The 20165-nt window shown below is 38.7% G+C and overlaps 1 protein-coding gene across 1 annotated transcript in view; it reads right to left on the minus strand.

Annotated features, from left to right (window-relative positions):
• The window catches only part of LOC102057802 (histone-arginine methyltransferase CARM1), an 81997-nt gene that overhangs the window by 27305 nt on the left and 34527 nt on the right, over positions 1-20165 (minus strand). Inside the window, exons 3-5 of the mRNA XM_055699489.1 lie at positions 10289-10395; positions 9981-10085; positions 657-767 (exon numbers count right to left, since the gene is read on the minus strand). Coding sequence (XP_055555464.1) covers positions 657-767; positions 9981-10085; positions 10289-10395 — 323 coding nt within the window. The remainder of the gene's footprint in view (positions 1-656; positions 768-9980; positions 10086-10288; positions 10396-20165) is intronic.

A 20165-nucleotide genomic window follows, 5' to 3' on the forward strand; every position in this document is an offset into this window, starting at 1 on the left:
ACACATGGTGATGTTCACCTAAATAAGCACAGACTGCAAAAAAAATGGAGAATTTCCCTGTTGCTGCTATTTAGGACTAGCACTTCTTAGGAAGTTACCTTCTCCTAAGGCATTTAGTTACCAATACTACTTTGAGTGCTTACATTTTTTGTAAAATCGTATTAGAATGCTTAGTAAAAATGCCTGAAAAACATCTTTCAAAACTAAGCGCATTCTTTGGACATGTCCTTTTCAAACACTAAACACAGTTTTGCATAAAGGTTGAAAGGCCTAACTGATTGCACTTGGTAGGAACCTAACTTAACTTTCTGATCCCACAGATGTCCCAGAGACTCAGGAAAAAAGCACTCAAATGTTTTTGCACAGAACCCACGAAAACAAAATCTGGTTAATTTTTTTCCCCCCTTCTGAAAGTAAGACGTTCAATTATAGTTATGACTGTTCAGTTTTTCACAGAAACAACAATCAGATGGCTTATTTATTTGAGACATTAGAACATTTAGAACACTTTCCAAAATGACCTTCCAAAAGGTTATGTCATTAGAGACCTGACTTCTTAGAAAAATTACACTGAAGTCTTCAGCATTAGCCTTTTAGATGCACAGTTCCAGATCTCTTTAACATTCTAACACTTGCCTCAGGTGAAAACCACTTACCTCTGCGTATTTTGCCATTGAACTGGCTTCAACTGCATAGACTTTTCTAGCTCCAGCCTGCACTGCAAAAAATGAAAGGATTCCTGATCCACAGCCAACATCTAGGACCACCTTGAAAACAAAAGGCAGACCAAAAGAAACAAAATAATCAAAAAGTCACTTCCTGAGACGTATTTTGAGTAACTACATTTTCATAGCTGTACCCTGCATTTAGTAAGCCTGGTATTACTAATTTAGCTTGAAAAAGTGAAAAGGATTGTTAATTAAGAGTTTTAATGCTCTTAATCTTTATTTTAGTAGCAATGGCATATTTTTAAAACACTGGATTGTTTTCATGTGTAAATATGTGGTTACGGTTTGGCAGAAATAGATTTTTGTAACTGAGTTTGTTTAGGAGAAAAATTAGAAAAACAACCATAGTCTGAATAGACTGGGGAGGGAAGGAAGACATTACGATAATAGTTCTTTGAAGGACTGCAGAATCGTGTCTTTGTGAATGAAGAATCACTCTCTGATGTGGAAGTCTTGGATAAGACCAAACTAACTGTCCTCGGTTTGGTTGGGACAGAGTTAATTTTCTCCTTAGTAGCTGGTACAGTGCTGTGTTTTGGATTTAGTATGAGAATAATGTTGATAATGGACTGATGCTTTAGTTGTTGCTAAGTCAAGGACTTTTCAGCTTCTTGGGCCCTGCCAGTGGGAGGGCTTGAGGGGCACAAGAAACTGGAAGGGGACACAGCCAGGACAGCTGATCCGAACTGGCCAAAGAGGTATTCCATAATATAGAACATAATTCCACAATAGTGATGCTATATAATGAATAATTTAATAATAAATAACTCCATAATAGGGATATTATCTAATATCAAAAGGTATATTCTGTAATATAGAACAGATATAAACTTGGGAAGTTGGCCAGGGAGGTCAGTCGCTGCTCAGGGGCTGGCTGGGCATCGGTCGGCAGATGGTAAGCAACTGTACTGTGTGTCACTTGGGTTTTTTTCCTGTTGTTTCCCTTTGGGTTTTACTCCTCTCTTTATTTCTCCTTTTTTCAAGAAATACTATTATTATTACTGCTACTACTACTACATTTTGTTTCAATTATTATTTTTTTCTTGTTTCAACTCAAAATTTTTACCTGTTTCCCACTTCTCCTCCCCATCCTGCTGGGGGGGGGGGGGGGGGGGCGGGGCGTGTGAGCGAGCAACTATGTGGTACTTTGATGCCAGCTAGAGTTAAACCCTGAGAGTCCTTTTGGTGCTGATAATGCCAAGGTCCTGGTGTCAGTCCCCATATGGGCCACCAACCAAAAAGGACTGTTGTGGTGTCATTGCTGCTGTTAGCGTTAGACCTTTAATTGCACTGCTTGATGTGGTGTCTCCTGAAGGCCCTCCATTAAAACATAAATCCCAAAGCCTTATCAGTCATTCTCCATCCATCAGGTGGCTTACTTGTTGCAAGCCAAAATATTGACTGAAATGTTCAAAGGATCAAAATTTCTGTTTCGATGTATAGTGTAATGCAAAGCCAGTGACTGCTGCAACAGTCCAGACAAGCCTCTAGTTCCTAGCTTCATTTTGTTGTACAGATCAATCAACACTGCTGCAGAGGAAAGTATAAGTACATGGAAAGAGGCTAAATGCCAAAGAAATGGTTAAGATGATGTGATTGATGTGATCTTTGATGCAAAGCCCACTTTTATACTAACAGAATTAGGTTAATACCTAATTCTTTAATTAAAGGTTTAATTAAACCTTGCTTCCCCAAAATTTTAATACTAGCTTTGAGAAAAATCTCACAGAACAGCTCACCGTTTGTATTCCTCCTATGGGTTTCTGCTTGATTGAAAACAAGGAGTGACAGTTTTCCAGTCCCTGTGGCTGAAATTCTCATTAAATTTTGATCCAAGATATGAAACAGAAGCCTGTTCAGCGATTTTAAGCCACCTGGAACTGGAACCTCCTAAGATTTTGAAGCACTTCAACCATGAAACCAAGATACAGCCCTGATCCAATCTCAACAGTGAAAAGCAGAGGAGCTTAAATATAATACAGGTTCAGAGTAATACTGCAGTTTAGTATACCACCAGCTACCCATGTTCTTTATTGCTTCTCTGCCCCAGCTTCCCACATGACACACATTGCTTACCAGCCCTTAAACACACAAAGAAAAAGTTTTGTGTATTCAAACAGAATAGTTCTAACAGAAAAATAATCTTTTAGAATGAAGGGCATATTCCACCCCCAAAAAAGTTACTCTACATGACATTTAGGCTACATATTAAAGAATGCAGCCTAACACACATGGCCTGACTCTGTTGTAGTTGATAGGAATCTGTGTTACAGAAGTACTACATGCAAAATAAATTAACATTGCTTCTGATACTGCATATAGTCTCAAGTTTGGCATAGAAGCCAGAACCTTGCCTTTAATAATCTTTCCTAGTGAAAAGATCCATTAAGCTTATTTTTTATATCACAGATAACAGGCTGTTACTCATACAATTTTATTTCTGTGCTTTGGCAGGTGTTAGAGTATACTCCTATGACCAGCTCTTCAAGAACAGCAAGTGACAATAAGTATCAGGTACGTAAGTAGGGAGGGAGACAATGACAAGTCAAGGCCAATTTATTTGAATCATAGGTCTGATGGAAGGTTTGGTAGGAACCAAATCCAATGGGAACCACAAATACAGTATTTCTTACTCTCTGCACGTGTGAAAAGTATAAGAAGAGTCAACTGCTCAGGTTCTACACAAAAGATACAATGAAGAAGTATGGCTTTTTGTGCCAGACCTAATTCTGGTGCCATTTCTTACACTATACCTTTGTCTACATCAGCAGGTGGTATGGCTGTATTAGAACATTTTGTTTCTGGATGATTTAATAAGACTAACTCTAGTCTAATTTTCTTCTATCTTAGTCCAGTTCAGTTTAATCCAAAATTAATCCAGCTTGCTTACTTTGAAACTACCCCACAATGTGAACTGAAGCACCCTGAGTGACCATGATAGAAATTAACCTCAGAAGCTCACTCCTGACCTACATTAAGACTCTGCTGTGCTCATTTGCATCTTCATTAAATTGAAGCAGCTGACACAGAGGTAGCATTTGTCCAGTAACTAGTGAAGCAAGGGGGAAAGGGGCTCAGAAAACGTATGCCATACAGTTGTGGGAATTGCTGGAGGCTGCACAACAAGGCATAGGCATATCTGGAGGATGTTGCGGTGTGGGTGCTGGGCTGGCACGGCTGATGACTCTCCCTAAGTCTGGGAGTGATGGTAACCTGTGGGGAGGTGGGCTCTGGCTGTGGAGAGCCACCAAGTATGATGCAATGGATGGAAAGCAGCAGACTGAACTGTCAAAGGAGGCTGAACAGGAGATAGTTGGGATCTTCACAGGCTCTTTTTAGAGGCAAAAGCCCTGAGCATCAACACCTGGCTGTGCAGCTGGTATCAGAAATTCAGCTTTTATGAGCTCAGTACCTTCTTAAGGGAAGATGACTGCTGAGGAAAGACAGGATCCTCTGAAATAGTGGCATGAGAGCATCTTTGTTATGTTTTCCAACGTAACAGGGAGGGCTGAAAAACTAGATACATATAGCTGGAGGTCATTTAGCCTGAAGAGAAGGCATGAGGGGAAGTGTTCAGGACACAGGGCAATGGATGGTCCCCATACACCCCTTGTAACAGCAGCACAACAGGGGAGCCATATGAGATGCATGTACACAAGCACACATAGCATGACAAACAAACACAGGGAATATGAAGTTCATGCACAGGTGCACAGCTTTCGTCTCACAAGGATTAGAGACATGCTGGGATAGCTTACACAGCTAATGCTGCGATGGATGGCGACAGGCTGTCAGAAAGGATGGGCTGGGAAGGTCAGGAGGAAGGGTTGTACTCTCTGCAAAGAATGACTCAAGTGCATGGAGCTTTGGGAACAGGCAATGAGCTAGCTGAGAGCTTACAGGCAGGGATGAGAAGACAGGGTAGGGATACAGATATTTTGAGGCAGGCATCTGTTATAGACTGCTTGATCAAGAGGAGGAGGGAAATTATGCCTTCTTGAGGAAGCCTCATGATCATAGGTTTTATTACTTATTGGGAAATTCAACCACCCCAGTTCCTACTGGAACAGTGGTATGGTGGGGCACACCCAACCCAGGGGATTTCTGGAATGTCTTGATAACTTCCTGATAGTGGTGATCAATATGCTGAGCAGGGGAGCCATTCTACTGAATCTGTTGCTAACAAACATTCCCAGCCTCTAGTGAGGGGATGACTGCTAGAAAGCAGCTTGTTGAAAAAAAGAGACCTAGGGGTGCTCCTGTTGAACAGCAACCTGAATATGAGTCAGCCCTTGCAGCCCAGGCCAACTGCATAATTGCCTGTATTAGCACGAGCGCAGCCAGCAGAGGTCAGGGGAAGGCCATTTTTAAAACTACGTTTGGGGAACTCTGCCCAGTTTCTATCTCCCCAGCACAAAACAGACACTGACATGTTGCAGCAAGTCCCATGGATGTCCACCAAGATAATGAGGGGACTGAAGGACATGAGATATGAAGACAGGCTTGAGAAATCAGTTTGTCTGGTTTTAGCAAGAGGAGACAGGCAAACAGGAGAGCTTACTGCTGTCTTCGTATGCCTAATGAACTGAGACAGACTGTTCTTGAAGGAACCACACAGCAATAGGACAAGAGGCCACGGACATAAGTTGTTACACAAGAAATTCCAAGAGATATAGCAAAACTTTTTCACCATGAGGGTTGTCAGACACTGGAAGAAGTTTCCTACAGAGTCTGTGGCATCTCCACCCTTGGATTCATTCAAAAGGTAACTGGACAGACGTTAAGCAACCTGGTCTAGATGGCCCTGCTTTCAGTACAGGTGAGACTAGAGATGTCCATAGTTCTTCCTGACCTAAATTACTTTAATCCAGTTATCTTGCAATGGCACACCTTGTTCTCCAAGTGGCACTGCTGTTATCACTGGTACCTCCTACAGAAAGCCCCACTAGGCAGGAAAAGCATCCTAACAGAGCTTTAAGAGCAGTCATTAAGACAAAGTGCTGTGAAAGTACTAGTATGATTCTTTCTGAAAAGAAGAATTTTAAAATAAATAACAAGTAGCTGGCTGATGACGATGTCATGCATACTGAGAGGAAAGGTGGTAGATTGTATGTGCTTCAGTGTTTATTTTCAAATGTGAATGCAGCTATTTCAGCAATTACCAGACATGAGAATCAGGAATAACCTACACCTTACTCTCCTGATCACAGGACCACAGTTCAGTACTGCTCCTGCTTTCAGCTACACAGATGAATAGCTTTCCTAATGTGAATTTAATGAGAATTACATGTGCAAGTACTCATGTGTACAAGATTTTTGCACAATTAAGAGTCCTGAAAAGCAGTTTTACATAAAAAGTATGGGGGGCAGAGGTCAAACAAGGAAGAGCAACAACAGGGTGAACACATAAAAATAAAAGTAAAAATGTCATATATCTACAATGACATTTATCATTCAAAATTACTATGTATCAGCAAGATTATATACAGAAAATACTCTTCCACCCTAGCCCCAGCATATGCCTTTGACTGCACAATGTGAATGGTTAATTTGTGTGATCCTTCATCCAGGATCACCTAGTTCTAGATGCTTTGCTTTTAAGTAAGCTATTCATAAATAGACTACGTGTGAAAAAACCCAAAAGGCTTATTTTCAAAAGAAGTAGTAATGTGTCAGCCTTTACTCTGTTTGGAAAAAAAGCATTTTACACTGCTACTGTAAAATTCAGTTATAAGCATTTTTTCTTTTAGCATAACCAATTAAAACACTTTGAACTTCCCCTTCTGGCTCTAAAACAATTCAAAATCTAAGACAAAGTTTTACTAAAAAAAACAGTGAAAGCTCTAAGGTGACTCCTTCTAAGAGTAAATATAAAGGAGTATATGCCAGTAAGAATTACAATATTACTGTGAACATTCCAGCCTCAGATTCTGAATGAGTTCTACTTACTCTTCTAAGCTTCAATAGACATAAATGGTCAATCCAAGCACTACCCTCAGTTTGTCCTGAAGCAGCTTACCTCTGATAGACAATGTTTGAATTTATCATCAAGAACCCTCTCAAAGGGTCCAGAAATAATTTTGTCCAACACAACTCAGATAATATCTGTGTGAGAAAGTGTAACAAGTTTTTTTCAAAACCAAAGCCTAGAATAAGAAAAAAATATACTTTATCACCAGATATTCCTTCACTATAGGCAAAAGTGTTTGTAGAATAAATTACTACAGAATTTAGGGAAGGAGGCAATGATGGTAAAGAAATATATTGGGGGAATGCACAGTAGGTAGGAAACAAAGCAAATAGCAACTAAATAAAACTTTTTCCAAAAACGGAGGTATTAAAATAATTATGTCCTTTTTGCCTTTTTTACCTCCTCACTACCATCATTAAATGTTTCTGCCTGCCTTATAGTTTCTGGATGTAAGATGAATATAGTTGCTATATTTCCAACAGATCAAGTCTCAGCACAACGGGTTTCCCAGGTTCTCATGGGAAAGCATTTTGCCACAATGTAGGTAGTTCAACTTTTTCAGCTACATTTATTCTGACAATTGCTATTTCTCAACAGAATCAGGAAAAAGAGAGATCATTTTCTAGGTGGGTGGCCAACAACACTCAGCCTATAACAGTCTTACTATTAGGTATGCTGAAGAGAAGCCAAGGCACTCCAACAGTTGGGAAAATAAATAAACCAAGAGGAAAAGCAACCAAGCTGTACTACTGCAGAGCAGCACAATTCTCCTACAGATGCAGAGCATGCAAAACCTGAATTCCTTACTGCAGGCACAAAAACAGAATGGATATGTTACCTACAGAGATAAATCTGCCTTTTGCATTATAACATGGGAAACCAATAGCAAATACATTCCTCTCTCTGCTGTTTCTTTCACCATATATTCAAGTTACACATTCCAGTACAAAACGTAACCCATTAATGATACAGCAGCACCACTTACCCAGCTGGTATCATCCAGTACCACATGCTTTGGGGTTTGATTCTGATGCCTACAGCAAACTGGAGCAGCCCTGTGCACATCACTAGTTTACTAACCTCATTGAATTAAATAGAAGAGGATTGTCTCAGGCCTGAAAGAAATTACAGAGACTGAAACCTATTTGTTTCATTTCTTAAAGGTTTGTTTCATTTCTATGAAAGTAAGTAGTTAAGTGTAGTTTTTAAAGAAGCATAGTTTACCTAAGTTGCATAGGAAAGAAAAATTATCAGCTCAATTTGAATTAATTACTGAACATAATTAATAGTTAAAACACAACGATCTTAAAACAATTCAGAAAAATTTCACACCTATAACTCTCCTCGTTTTGGCCATAAACATGCTACACATTTAAAGGGAAATATTTTGTCTGGTATTTGCTTATACGTTATTAAAGACTCTTTTCTGTGATGCAATAAAGACATTTGTACTGGCGCGAGTTAGAGTCAGAGGCACTTTCTAAAAGAAAATGCACACAGAAAGATGAGAGAAAGGAAGGAAAAATGAGAGAAGACAAAAAAATGACAAGGTAAAAAAAATAGTAATTGCAGCTTCATTTTCTCCATTGTTTTTGTTAGCAGTCTGCTGCCCAAACGTCATAAACAGACCTTACATGGTCTCAGCTGATATTCCTGCCAGGCTGCTGCTTACAGACTACCTATTTGCTTACAGAAGGACACATGTAGTCCAATAGTTTTTGCTGGTTTTTATTATTTTCTTAAGACAGATGAGCAGTGCAATAGCAAGATATACAGACGACACAACACTCAGTGATTAAAGAACAGAGAGAGCTAGCTAAGGTAGGCCACTGGACAATGCACAAATTAAACTCAGTGCTGATATATTAATCATGTACCATCCAAGTTCTAAATGAATCATCATCAACAAGAACAACAAAGAGCTTAGGCACCATTATGAATTGTTTGGTGAAGATCAATCGTCAATGGACAGATGCAGTCCCAGGAAAAAAAGCCAAGTTTTATGAGAAGTACAGTTAAAAAATAACTAGGAAGTTAGAATTCTGCAGTATAAATCAGTTGTATGGCATTGTCTACAATACCATGCATAACATCTGCCAATCATTCTCAAAACAGGTGCTGCAGAATTAATGGTGACATTGAGGAAGAGGGCAAAAATGATAACAGGGCATGTGCAATTCCTTTGTACAGAAAGACAGACAAGACTGAGAACAGTGACCTCAGAAGGAAGACTACCTAATAAGAGACAACAAAAATTGACACAACTGAGGAAAGATATAATGAAAATTAGAACTTTCATCCTCCTTTGCCTCACAACATAAAATCAAAATAACATAATTAGAAAGCTGATAAATTAAAAATCTTACTAAAGGAGAAACTTTCTGCATAATGTGGTTATATTTTGAAATTTGTTGCTGTATTAAGGGTCGAATCAGAGGAGAGTGTGCATGTGGAGGGGTCCTGGAGAGTGTCAGAAAGTCTCTAGTTAGTGTGACTAATTGCAATAGAAAAAACAAAGTAAAAAAATGTTGTAAAAATATACTTGTCCTATGCTTTGCATTTCAAGTAGCCTAAAAAGATAAAATTAGAAAATGACTTAATATGTGGCTGGGAGACAGACTATCCTACATTTCCCCAGTGTAAGTTTTCTTTTATCTTTTGCTGAAGTTTGTGGTTTGGACAATGTGGGAGGCAGAGGACTTGGTAAAGAAGTAATAATCATCAATCTATTCCTTACAGTAGTCTTCAAGACCTAAATACATATTTTAGAGATGAGTTTGGCAATTGAAGTTGTAAGTTCCTACGTTGTTTCTAAATCTTTGCCTTGTACAAACGAAGTCACAGCATCCACTTATGTGCTTGCTCAATTTGTAATGGCTGTGGGGTGCAAAAAATTCAGTGTAGACCTCCATGAGAGAGACATAAACTAGAATACCTTCACAGGTATTTGCAAGACTATATGGCAAAATAGCAAATACACATCCAACAGTTAAGATAAGGAAACTAATATTGTATATGAACTCCAAGATGCCAAATGTAGCTAGTGTTTGGGTCCATGTTTGGTGCCCTTCATCCTGAGGATGTACCATCACCATCATGCATTGTCATCCAAGTGCTTGACAGTAATATTACTATATCAAGCACACATGAATTAATATATTCATGCATGAAGTCCCAGGTGAGAAAAGGCTCCGCTCTGATCAGTATTGCTTTACAGGGCAAGCTGAAGTTTAGACCCTAAGCAGTATACTGGAACATTTAAGACTCTTAACAGAGCTTACCTTGTCTGTAAAATCTATGTGGTTCTGTAGGATAGCTCTGTGATAAGTGGCCGTCCTCACAAAATCCTGCATCATGTTCTGTTGTTGAGATAGACAGCCATAAAACTAAAAGGGAAGGAGAGGAAAAACAGAAAAAAGATAAAGCCTATCTCCTATCAATCTTACCTTAAATTACATGGTAGTTAAATTACCAAGGTCCTGACCACCCTCTGAATAAACCTAAGCTATCTTTCTAACTGACCTGGTGACTAAGGTCGAGTAAACAACAATAACTTAGATTTCACAAACTGGCAGTGAAGTTTCGTTACCTGAAAATACTGAGCAGCAGATGCTTCATCTGTTCGCTGACTGAACAGAGAGTTCTCCTTCTTTTGGCTACAGGATCTGTTCAATGCATTTGAAAATGTATTGTATTCTGGAAAAGAAAAAAAGACACAAAGATAGCGAAAAACACAAGGATAAAAATTACAATAAACATCCAATGACAAGATAAGAACACATGCAGTCACACTTGAGAGGAATGCTTCATTTGGATTATGGTGTTCATAAATACACAGTAAACAGTTTCAAACTGCATTGAACAGACAAAAGCTGTTGCAAAGATCTTAAAATCAAAAGATTTTAAGAAGCACCTGGATACATGCAACAATGTTGACAAATATCACCCATTCAGGTTAGCTAACTCCTGCAAACACCTGTGATAGTGAACTTAACAGAGTTAAGAACTGAACATAAGCCTCAACCTACCATTTCAGGTTAATCTACACTACATGGAGGTCCTCACAGAGAACCACCTAGGGTTATTGTGAAATGCATGGATGTGAGTCAGGAGGTTTACAAACTAGAATAAACCACTCAAATTTAATTGGCCTAAAAAGCCAGGCTGTGGACCATGTCATCATCCTTTAGAAACAGCCTAGATAAAAGCTAAAGCCCTTTGGCTTCTGTGGACAAGATCACTTCTAACATTAGGTAAGCAACAGGAAAAAATGTGGATGTAAAAAATAAATAACCAGTTCACACAAGAGCTTTTGTCCCTATCTTTTAAGGTCAAACAAACCCCCAAGCTTAAGGTAATTCTTTGATGCCCACAATTAAGGTACATGCCAGTAAGTGGAGAAAGTATCTAGAAAAAGCACTGTAAGGAAAAATTATCAGGGAGGAAGCACAGACGACAACAATAAAATCAGGGATGGAAGTCTTGCATCTTCTATTCATACAAAGACAAAAGAAGATAGAGCAATCAGACAACACTGCATTCATAATTTGCTAAACCAGAGAGACAGAAAACTCCTACAACAGTTCAAGTAAAAATAGCAGCTGCCTGAAGCATCTAACTGTGCAGTGGGAAGTACATGCTAAGTACTCTAATTATTTGGAGATAATTAGGTAATTCAGTATTTTGAATGGCCTTTGAAACAAAGGGTCTGAAGTCAGCAGAAACACATAATTAACAGACTTCTCAATACAGTAACCAAGGACAATTTCCTTCATCATTTCAGGAAATACTGAAATCCTCAAAGCAGAGATTTGGTTGCACTGATCCTCTTCCACTGCAGGAAGCAGGCAGCTACAAAAGAAAACAAATGCAAAAGATAGCAAGTGACTTTCCCTGTAGCTTTGGAAGTTGGGACAAGCTCTATGTCATGCTTTTGGGGAATGGAAACAAACATCCCAACATAACCATGGTTGTTGCAAAGTTATCTTTAATGAGCCAAAAAAGTATTTTTAAGTATGGTTGTGACAGAGATCCTCAGTAGAAAAATTCAAATTCTGGGGAAACGTGTACAATAAAAACAGCATAGAACTCAGCAAAAGCATCACAAATTTCTGTTATTATTATCCACATTTTCCAGTTTTATTTAGCTAGAAATCACTAAAACTGGAAAACTGGATGGAAAAAGCTCCACATTTGGGGCACTCATATATTGTTTCACTGTAAGAACTTCACACCAAAACCTGACAGCCAGCCATACTTCTTCAGAGAAGTTCAAACCAGTTGAGGGCACAGTCCCTTGAACCTCTGGGCTACCCTATGTAATGAAGCCCACTTGTAAGCACCCAGAGTTCAAGCCATTTCTCTCAGTTGAAATTATGACCAGTCTAATGTATGCAATGAAATAATTTTGTTGAAAGTCTGAAACAATAACTCTAAGAAGCATCACAGCAGTACTTTGCTATGAATGAACAGGTCAGTTTAACCTTACTCTAACAGAAGACCGTAAGGGTGGCAGAAATTGTAAAACACAACTCACCAGCTTATTCAAATGCACTTCACCTGCTGAGGAAATCTGCTATAGAGCTACCTGTTGCCACTTTGTGGAATATTCCCACATTAATTCCAGGTGGAAGAAAGTCCCACTTTGTTACTTATGGCCTGTCAGATCCAGTAGGAAGAAGATGCCACACTCAACGTCCAAATTTTGGGTAATATGGGGGGCCTCAAAATAATTAAGTTGTTCCAGAAGTAATTGTAAATTGCCATGAAAAGGTACAAATGCCATCAACATGCCCTTTTCACTCCCACACAGGGGTAATGGTCAAAATGACCCAGTAAGTGACTGGACCATGACAATGAAGAGTGGCCCAAGTTACAGCCAATGCAAATTTTCTGCTGGCAGATACAGAAGTCAGCTTAAACCAGATCAGTTCTTCTGTTCTTTCTCTGCCTGAAGAGACAAAACCAGAAGGAAGTCTGACACTGGACAGTGAATATTTTTTTCCAGACAGTCACTCACTGTCTTAAACCTCTCCCAATTTTTTTTTTTATCCCCCCCACACACACTTCCCCATCTGAAGGTACAACGCTACAGATGCAGTGACATGCTTTCTTTTCTATTCACTCTTCACACATTATTTGTTTTACCTCTGTAGAGACTTTTTGGTAGCTCAGAAAAATAACTTTGGTGGTGTCTCTGGAGTCCAGGAATGAGAATGGATTTCAAAACCACAGTACTGTAAGAAAAACTGGAAAGGCTAAAGAGGTTATGCTGTATAAATTTTTATCCTTGGAATTTTTCAAAACATAACTGTACAAAGCTCTGAGCAATCTGGGGCTGAACCTGCTTTGCAAAGGTGGCTTGATCAGATGAGCTCTCTTCCAATTGAATTACTCTTTGATTCTATGAAAAAAATATATGATTTCCTTGTGATACAGTACTTCTTCCTACCCAAAGACGTTTGTTGCTGGAGCTCTCCAGAGTGCTGGCAAATTAGAAAACTAGTACTGAGTTGAAGCATACATCAAAACAGAAAGAACAAGAGGTTGACAGAGTTGCTCCACAATCTTTCATAATGGACCTCAGATGCCCTTAAAATTTTCTTGATAGACTACGTGCAAGATCCAAGAGGTTCTGGAAGATTACAGAGCAGAAAAGTATCTCATGTCATTCATCAACCTGAAGAAAAATACAGAATTAAAACCTTCTCTATTAGATGGCAGTAAAGATTCAGCAATAAGAATAGGAACAGTGTTAGATCTAATACATCTCAATGTTTTTGCAAACTTTAAATCCCAACTCCGCATGCTACACATTCATCAGTGGCTAACACTGTGAGAAAAAACATCTGAGCATAAAAATAGAAATATAAATTTAGTTGCTGTTGTTGGATGGGAAGTGAAAAATACACTCTTGTGAAAAAAGGAACAGCAACCAAGGGCACTGGTTTACAACTTATCTAGGAAAACTTAATGATTCTACCTCTGAGAATTCCTCATGGCCTTGTCTGATCCTGCACTGATTGAATATACTGTGGAAAACCCCCTTACAGCACGAATTTGCTCCTCTTTTTCTCATCTATTGAGTGGGTGTTAGTTTACCCTCAACACTTATGAATAAACATTCATCAAAAAGCTTTTAGCTGCTTCTACTTACTGCTTAAGGGAAATTATAAGTAAACAGTTACAAACTGAGGAACATGTTTTAAGGAAGGAATTACTGTTGGAGATGTGAATTTGGGATTTTGTTTCTGGTTTGAATGCAAAAGTCAAAGGATTATAAATGGAAATCTCTCAGGGAATGCAAATTGCCTAGGAATTATTCATAACAATTGCTACCCATTTCAAATATTGTCTGAGAGTTCAGATACACATTCATTTATGTGACAGGGCAAAGTGCCAAATAATAAATTTTTGATACCTAGTATAGAAAAAATGGAAGTATTGTGAACAGTCTGCACATGACTGACACAAGAAATAAATTTGAAAGTAAGACATGCTGAAGCTTTAAGAAATTTTCCCAAATAAGGACCCCATACTATGGAGAAGCAGGTTTATTTTTCTTTAGCATGGACAAGGAACACCATGTTTCTTCCTTTTCTAGACTGCCGAGAAGAAAGAAAACAATTGATCTCAAGTCCCTTTTCTATATCCAGCAAGTCTATTTTCTGTATCCAACAACTTAAAACAGCCTGTCTTGTCTCCATTTGCTTCCGCATGCAAATACACTAAGCTGTTTTCTTCCTATATTTTCTGTAAAGAAACCTCTCTTATCCTGCTTGTGATATGAAATAATGGATTTATCTGCATATTGATCAAGGTCTGTAAAACTAAATTTAATTTTGATCTTCCTAAGAATGTGGGAACTTAATCTGTCATATGGGGAAAAAAATCCAGAACTGATCTTGGTTTTTATAAAACCTGGATTTTCTTCTTTATTTAAAGTAAGGGTATCAGAGGGATCTACACCAAAACCAGTTTGGTTCACTGACAGGCTAGAATGCTGGTGGGTCATGTACTCTGTTTTGCAACCAAGAGTCAACCATACAGAACTGAAAGTCAGTAAAATATTTTTCAAGAATAGCCAAAGAATATTTTTTGTTAATCCTGAGCCTTATAGCCTTCACCAATGTTCCAGTACTCTATGTATCTTTTCCTTTGATAATGTAAGGAATTGATTCTCTCATCTCAGGGAACAATCAGGTAGACTCTTCAAATCTTCTATCACCTTTTCAAAAGCAGACTCAAGTACAATGCTTTTTTACTGAAGGGTGTTGCCTAGTCACCTGACTGTAGTGTTTCAAGTGTCACCCCTTCAAGAGTCTTCTATCTAGTCCTGAGAGACTAATTCTATTACCTTGAGCAAATCAAGCAGGCTTTTAGCCTTTTTTCTATAAAGAAAAAGGTCCTGATTGCTGACAAAGTTTTGTGGCTTATCAGGGGATATATGTAAGCAAAAATCTATCCTGTAAAATCCAAAATTAACGTGCATGGAGGGGAGCGAGGGCAGAAGTGCTTCTTGATGAAGTGCTTCTTTATGCTATGCACAGCCACCTTATTTCACCCTCAAAACTCTTTCTTTTACATTATTCTCTGAAAAAAACTGCAAATTGGGAAGATGGCAGTGAGTCTTTTTGAACCGTTTTGGCTGTCTTCAGAGAAATAATTTTCACTGACAGAAAAACAAACCCTTGTGACCCTACCACTCCAATCACTTCAGGTTGAAAACACCCTCAAAACTTTGCAAGTGTTATAACTATGTTCCAAGAGTGGCAAATGAATGAATCAAGGTTTTAAAATTTAACTCTTACAGTGCATTTACTCTTTCCCATGTATTGTAAGACCTCCAATACCTACTCCAACAAGAATGACATGATATTCTTGAGGACAGAGGTAAGCTGACATATTTATTTCCTTTTCATCTATACCTTTTCAGTGTCTCAGACTCCTGCCTAACTCAAAACTCCCCCCAAAACCACAGATATTTCTCTTTCAAGGACCCTCATCTGAAGATTGTTCTGAAAATAATGGAGAATATTGGAATGAAGACCAGTATGAGTATGCAGCCTAATCTGGTTTGTATTAGCTAATCTGAACACTAATTTACATCCAGCACAGCAGAATTAGCTGCAAAACTTGCTCAAGTGCTGGGTGCATCTACAAGACCTGCAGTCACTGCTGTAAGTACAACACAGCACTTAAATCTATGCATTTTACCTGCTGAAATAAACTGGATTTAAAACACCTGTGTTTTTAATGGATCAAAAGTCCTCCTTGATGTGAATTGAAGCTTGTGTTCTATGGCCCATAACACAGAAAATAATTAAATCCAGCAAGTCAAACTGTCTCTGTTTTAAAAGTAAAAAAGAAATTTGGAAAGTAACTTAAACTCATTAGCACTCTTCACTAACTGCCTCCGTGCAAGCTCTTACTTCACAACTCAATCACCTTCCAGTAAGGGGTATGCTTCCTCGCGTTTATTGTATATAAGGTTGCAGCTACCAGGAAACAGCAAAAAAAGCCTAGTTCATATTCTAGTCTACCCTGTAATAAATGCTTCTTCAGAGCAAAACTGGTCTTACAGAATGCATTATTAGCTTTCAGAAGACAGGTGTAAATTTATCCTTTTTTCTTAGCCATTGAGAAGGCAAGGAAAACTCCCATTCCTGTGGGCTGAAGTGCTTTCACAAGGATCTTGTTGAGGAAGAGGGAAAAAAACCATAATCCCCTGCAAATAATTGCAAACAACATCAAAAATGTAACTCTCAGACATTTTCTTTGAAAGTCAGGCTTAGGATTTTTATTTCTCATTTTCTGCTTCCCCCCCCCATCCTTTTATTTTTTTCGATTAAAGTCTGAAAATAGAAACTAATTTTAAAACTTTTACCTTGACAGAAAGTTGCACTTGGCTGTAAAGTTTTGACTAACTACACACCTCAGCTAACCAACATTTGCTGTTGGCCATTAAACCCATGCTAATCAATTATACAGTCTGATAACTTGTCAGAGATATTCTGGGGATATTACTGCACTGATAGCCTAAAAACTGAACTGCAGAAACTGAATAAAGGCCAGCTGAAATTGGTTCCCATGATCAAAGACAACAGGAGTATCCTTCCAAAGAGCTGTGCTTCTGGTGTCTCTTTCGTACTGCTCCCTTCCCAAAACAGAGAGCAGAAGCCCCAGGCCCCTGTAGCCTTTCCTGCAGGTACATTCATACTCCATTCGTGGTAAATTGTCACTCAAATGGCTGCACCCTGCAAAAGCAGATATGCTGTACTGATTTCTCTTTACAAAATGCTTATCCTCAAAGCAGAAGACACAGACACACAAACAATCACACAGCACACCTCACCCATCTGCTCAAAACAGATGGAGTCTCTCACCACACCAAAGTGGAAGAGGCTGGAGAAGGAACACACAAACAAAAAGGCTCCAGTAATAAACCTGGAAGGTTGTTGGGAAAGGGGAAAACTCCCCAGCTGTCCTGGTTTCAGCTGGGACAGAGTTAATTTTCTTTTTAGTCACTGATGCAGCTCTGTGTTTTGGATTTGGTGTGAAAGCAATGCTAATAGAACACGATGTTTTTAGTTGTTGCTGGGTGATGTTTATACCAAATCAAAGACTTTCCAGTTCCTTGGGCCCTGCCAGTGAGAGGGCTGGAGGGGCACGGGAAACTGGGAGGGGACACAGCCAGGACAGGTGACCCAAGCTAGCCAAAGGGATCTTCCGTACCATATGATGCCAAGCTGGGGGAAGAAGGACAGGGGAAGACATTCAGCATTATGGTGTTTGTCTTCCCAAGTGACTGTTATGGGTGATGGAGCCCGGCTTTCCTGCAGGTGGCTGAACACCTGCCTGCCCATGGGAAGTGGTGAATGAACTCCTTGCTTTGGTTTGCTTGTGAGCGTGGCTTTACCTATTAAACTGTCTTTATCTCAACCCACAAGTTTTCTCACTTCTACTCTTCCAATCCACAGCCCCATCCCACTGCAGGGGGAGCAAGTGAGCGGCTGTGTGGGGCTTTGCTGCTGGCTGGGGTTGAACCACAACACCAGCGTACACAGAGTAAGGGAAAGAAAACTCAATGGGGAATAAAAACTCACGAACTCCACACAGCAGCAATCCAAAATAATGCTATTTGCAATAAATCATTAAATAAATATATTTTACCAGCAGCTGTTAGATTTTCTGAGCTAAGGCGATTAGCATAACAGACATAGAAAAGCACTTCTCCCACATTATTTTGCATTACCTCCTGCAGGCTGTTATTAAAAACACAGCACCCACCTTAAGCAGTATATTTGGCCTGTAACTGATGGGAGGTGTACAGTCATAACTTTGGCCGCATTTGAAAAAAGTGAATGGAAGTAAGTCCATAACTCAACAGAAGACTATACCAAATGACCAGACAGGTCAGACTGCCTCCTGTTAACAAGTGAGACAGTCTTTCATTTGGCACAAGAGAATTGCAAAATACCCAAATATTAAAATGACTGCTTTGCAATGAAGTGAAACATGCAGTAATAGTAAGCTTATCAAGGCCAGATACTATCCAAGATATCTGAGGCTGGAGTGTTATTTCCCAATGAGGAAGAAAATCTGTTTGCTTCTATTCAGTTGTAAGTATTAGACCTCAGAAATTCACATTGACACCTATTACAAGTAGCCTAGTAAAATTCCAACATCATTCACCACACAGACTCAAAAGAAAAAGCTCCCACAAATACTTGGGTTTACACCAGCTTGACAATTTATCCAAAATATTATTCTCTTTGTGTTATACCTTTCAATCAATTATACAGCTATTCATTGCCATAAACACAGCAGATTAGAATAACAGGATTCTGTTAATTTTAAGAACTTGTTTAATACTATTTATATCAGCACTAGATCATTTTGTTGTGAACATTACTGAATATTAAATCATAATTTGCAGCCTAGGTCACTTACCACAGTGCTACTTACTCAGCGAAGTTCTGTAGCCTTCTTTTGTACTTTTTAAATGAGTCTGGATTTGTACAATGGGAATGATTTTGTCCCAGGCACGCTAGTGAGTGAATCACTTCAAGTGTCAGCACAGGAGAACTAGATGCTTAGCAATTCAGTCAGTAAGCATTTCATCAGTGTACAGGGGTCTCAATCAGCTGTGCATTTTTACAGGAAACATGACTGATGGCCTTGTGTCATTCCACATCAGGAACTGGATGCCACATGTTCCAAATCTCATTATTAAGTTTCCTAGGTCATACTTTTCACAAAACAAAAACCTTTTCTATTTTTAGCATCAGTAATATATGCTTACTTTGGTAAGCAGAAAGCAAAATACTCTATCACCTCCAAGCTAAACTTCCTAACTAAAATCTATTTCCTTCCAATAGAACATTCCACTCATTAGTGAGTCACATTGATATAAACCAAAAATGAAGCCAAATTGATAAAACAGTTATTATCAAGAAGAATATTAAAGAACCTTTAATTTCAAGCTGCAACCATACTCCAAAGCAGTGTGAACTAGCAGATGCAAATGCTTCCCCCACTGTGTCAATCTCACAGAAAATGTTACAGAAAGAATAGTCATTATTTGTAAAATGGCATTATAAAGTATCTAAATATAAATGTTTCAATTTCTTTAGAACAGCCATTAGAGTTGTATTACACAACGGAGTGAGAAATGGGTTTTTAAGTTTTAGTAAAATTTACATAAAGCTTGTACAAATTATTGTGCTATTGCAAAACTTCTGAAGTTAAACTATACTTTGGGAACCATTAAACTAGGAGGGATTAGACCCCTTCTGTTATTCTTCCTCAAAAGAATGGATTATTTTTATGTAAACAAGCTTCCTCAAAATATAAATTACAGTTTAATGAAGGAAGATCTTTTGGTTAAGTATACAGTGTAGTTGGATGAAATGGAAATATTAAGATGTGGTTGATGCAGGTGGTTCACTTGTGTTTTCTGGTTTTAAATAGCCAGAATGCTGAAAGTCTTGGTATGTAAAAATAGCAAGAGCCCCTTCTGAGCTTGTGGCCACAGATGTGCCCCACATGAAAACACTATCTGGTAGCACTGAATTAGCAGCTATTAATTTTCAAAATACTGCCAACATGTCTAAGATACAGCTTGCCTCACTGGGCTGCGCTGTCTGTTTTAAACAACTATCCACTCATCGACCCCCAATCTCTTCCACTTTTCCAGAACATAAGACATTAGAACTAAATGGATATTTAAACACCCTGAATGATTGGGCAAATTCCCAATACAAGCATGTTGCCACCTTCAACACAGAATTGGCACTGCAATATTGTCATTTACAGGTGTCCTGCTTTTGGCTGGGACAGAGTTAATTATTTTTCTTAGTAGCTGGTACAGTGCTGTGTTTTAGATTTAGTATGAGAATAATGTTGATAAAACATTGATGTTCCAGTTGTTGCTAAGTAGTGCTTACTCTAAATCAAGGACTTTT

This window comes from Falco cherrug, chromosome Z (assembly GCF_023634085.1).
Source record: "Falco cherrug isolate bFalChe1 chromosome Z, bFalChe1.pri, whole genome shotgun sequence".
Classification (NCBI taxonomy): domain Eukaryota; kingdom Metazoa; phylum Chordata; class Aves; order Falconiformes; family Falconidae; genus Falco; species Falco cherrug.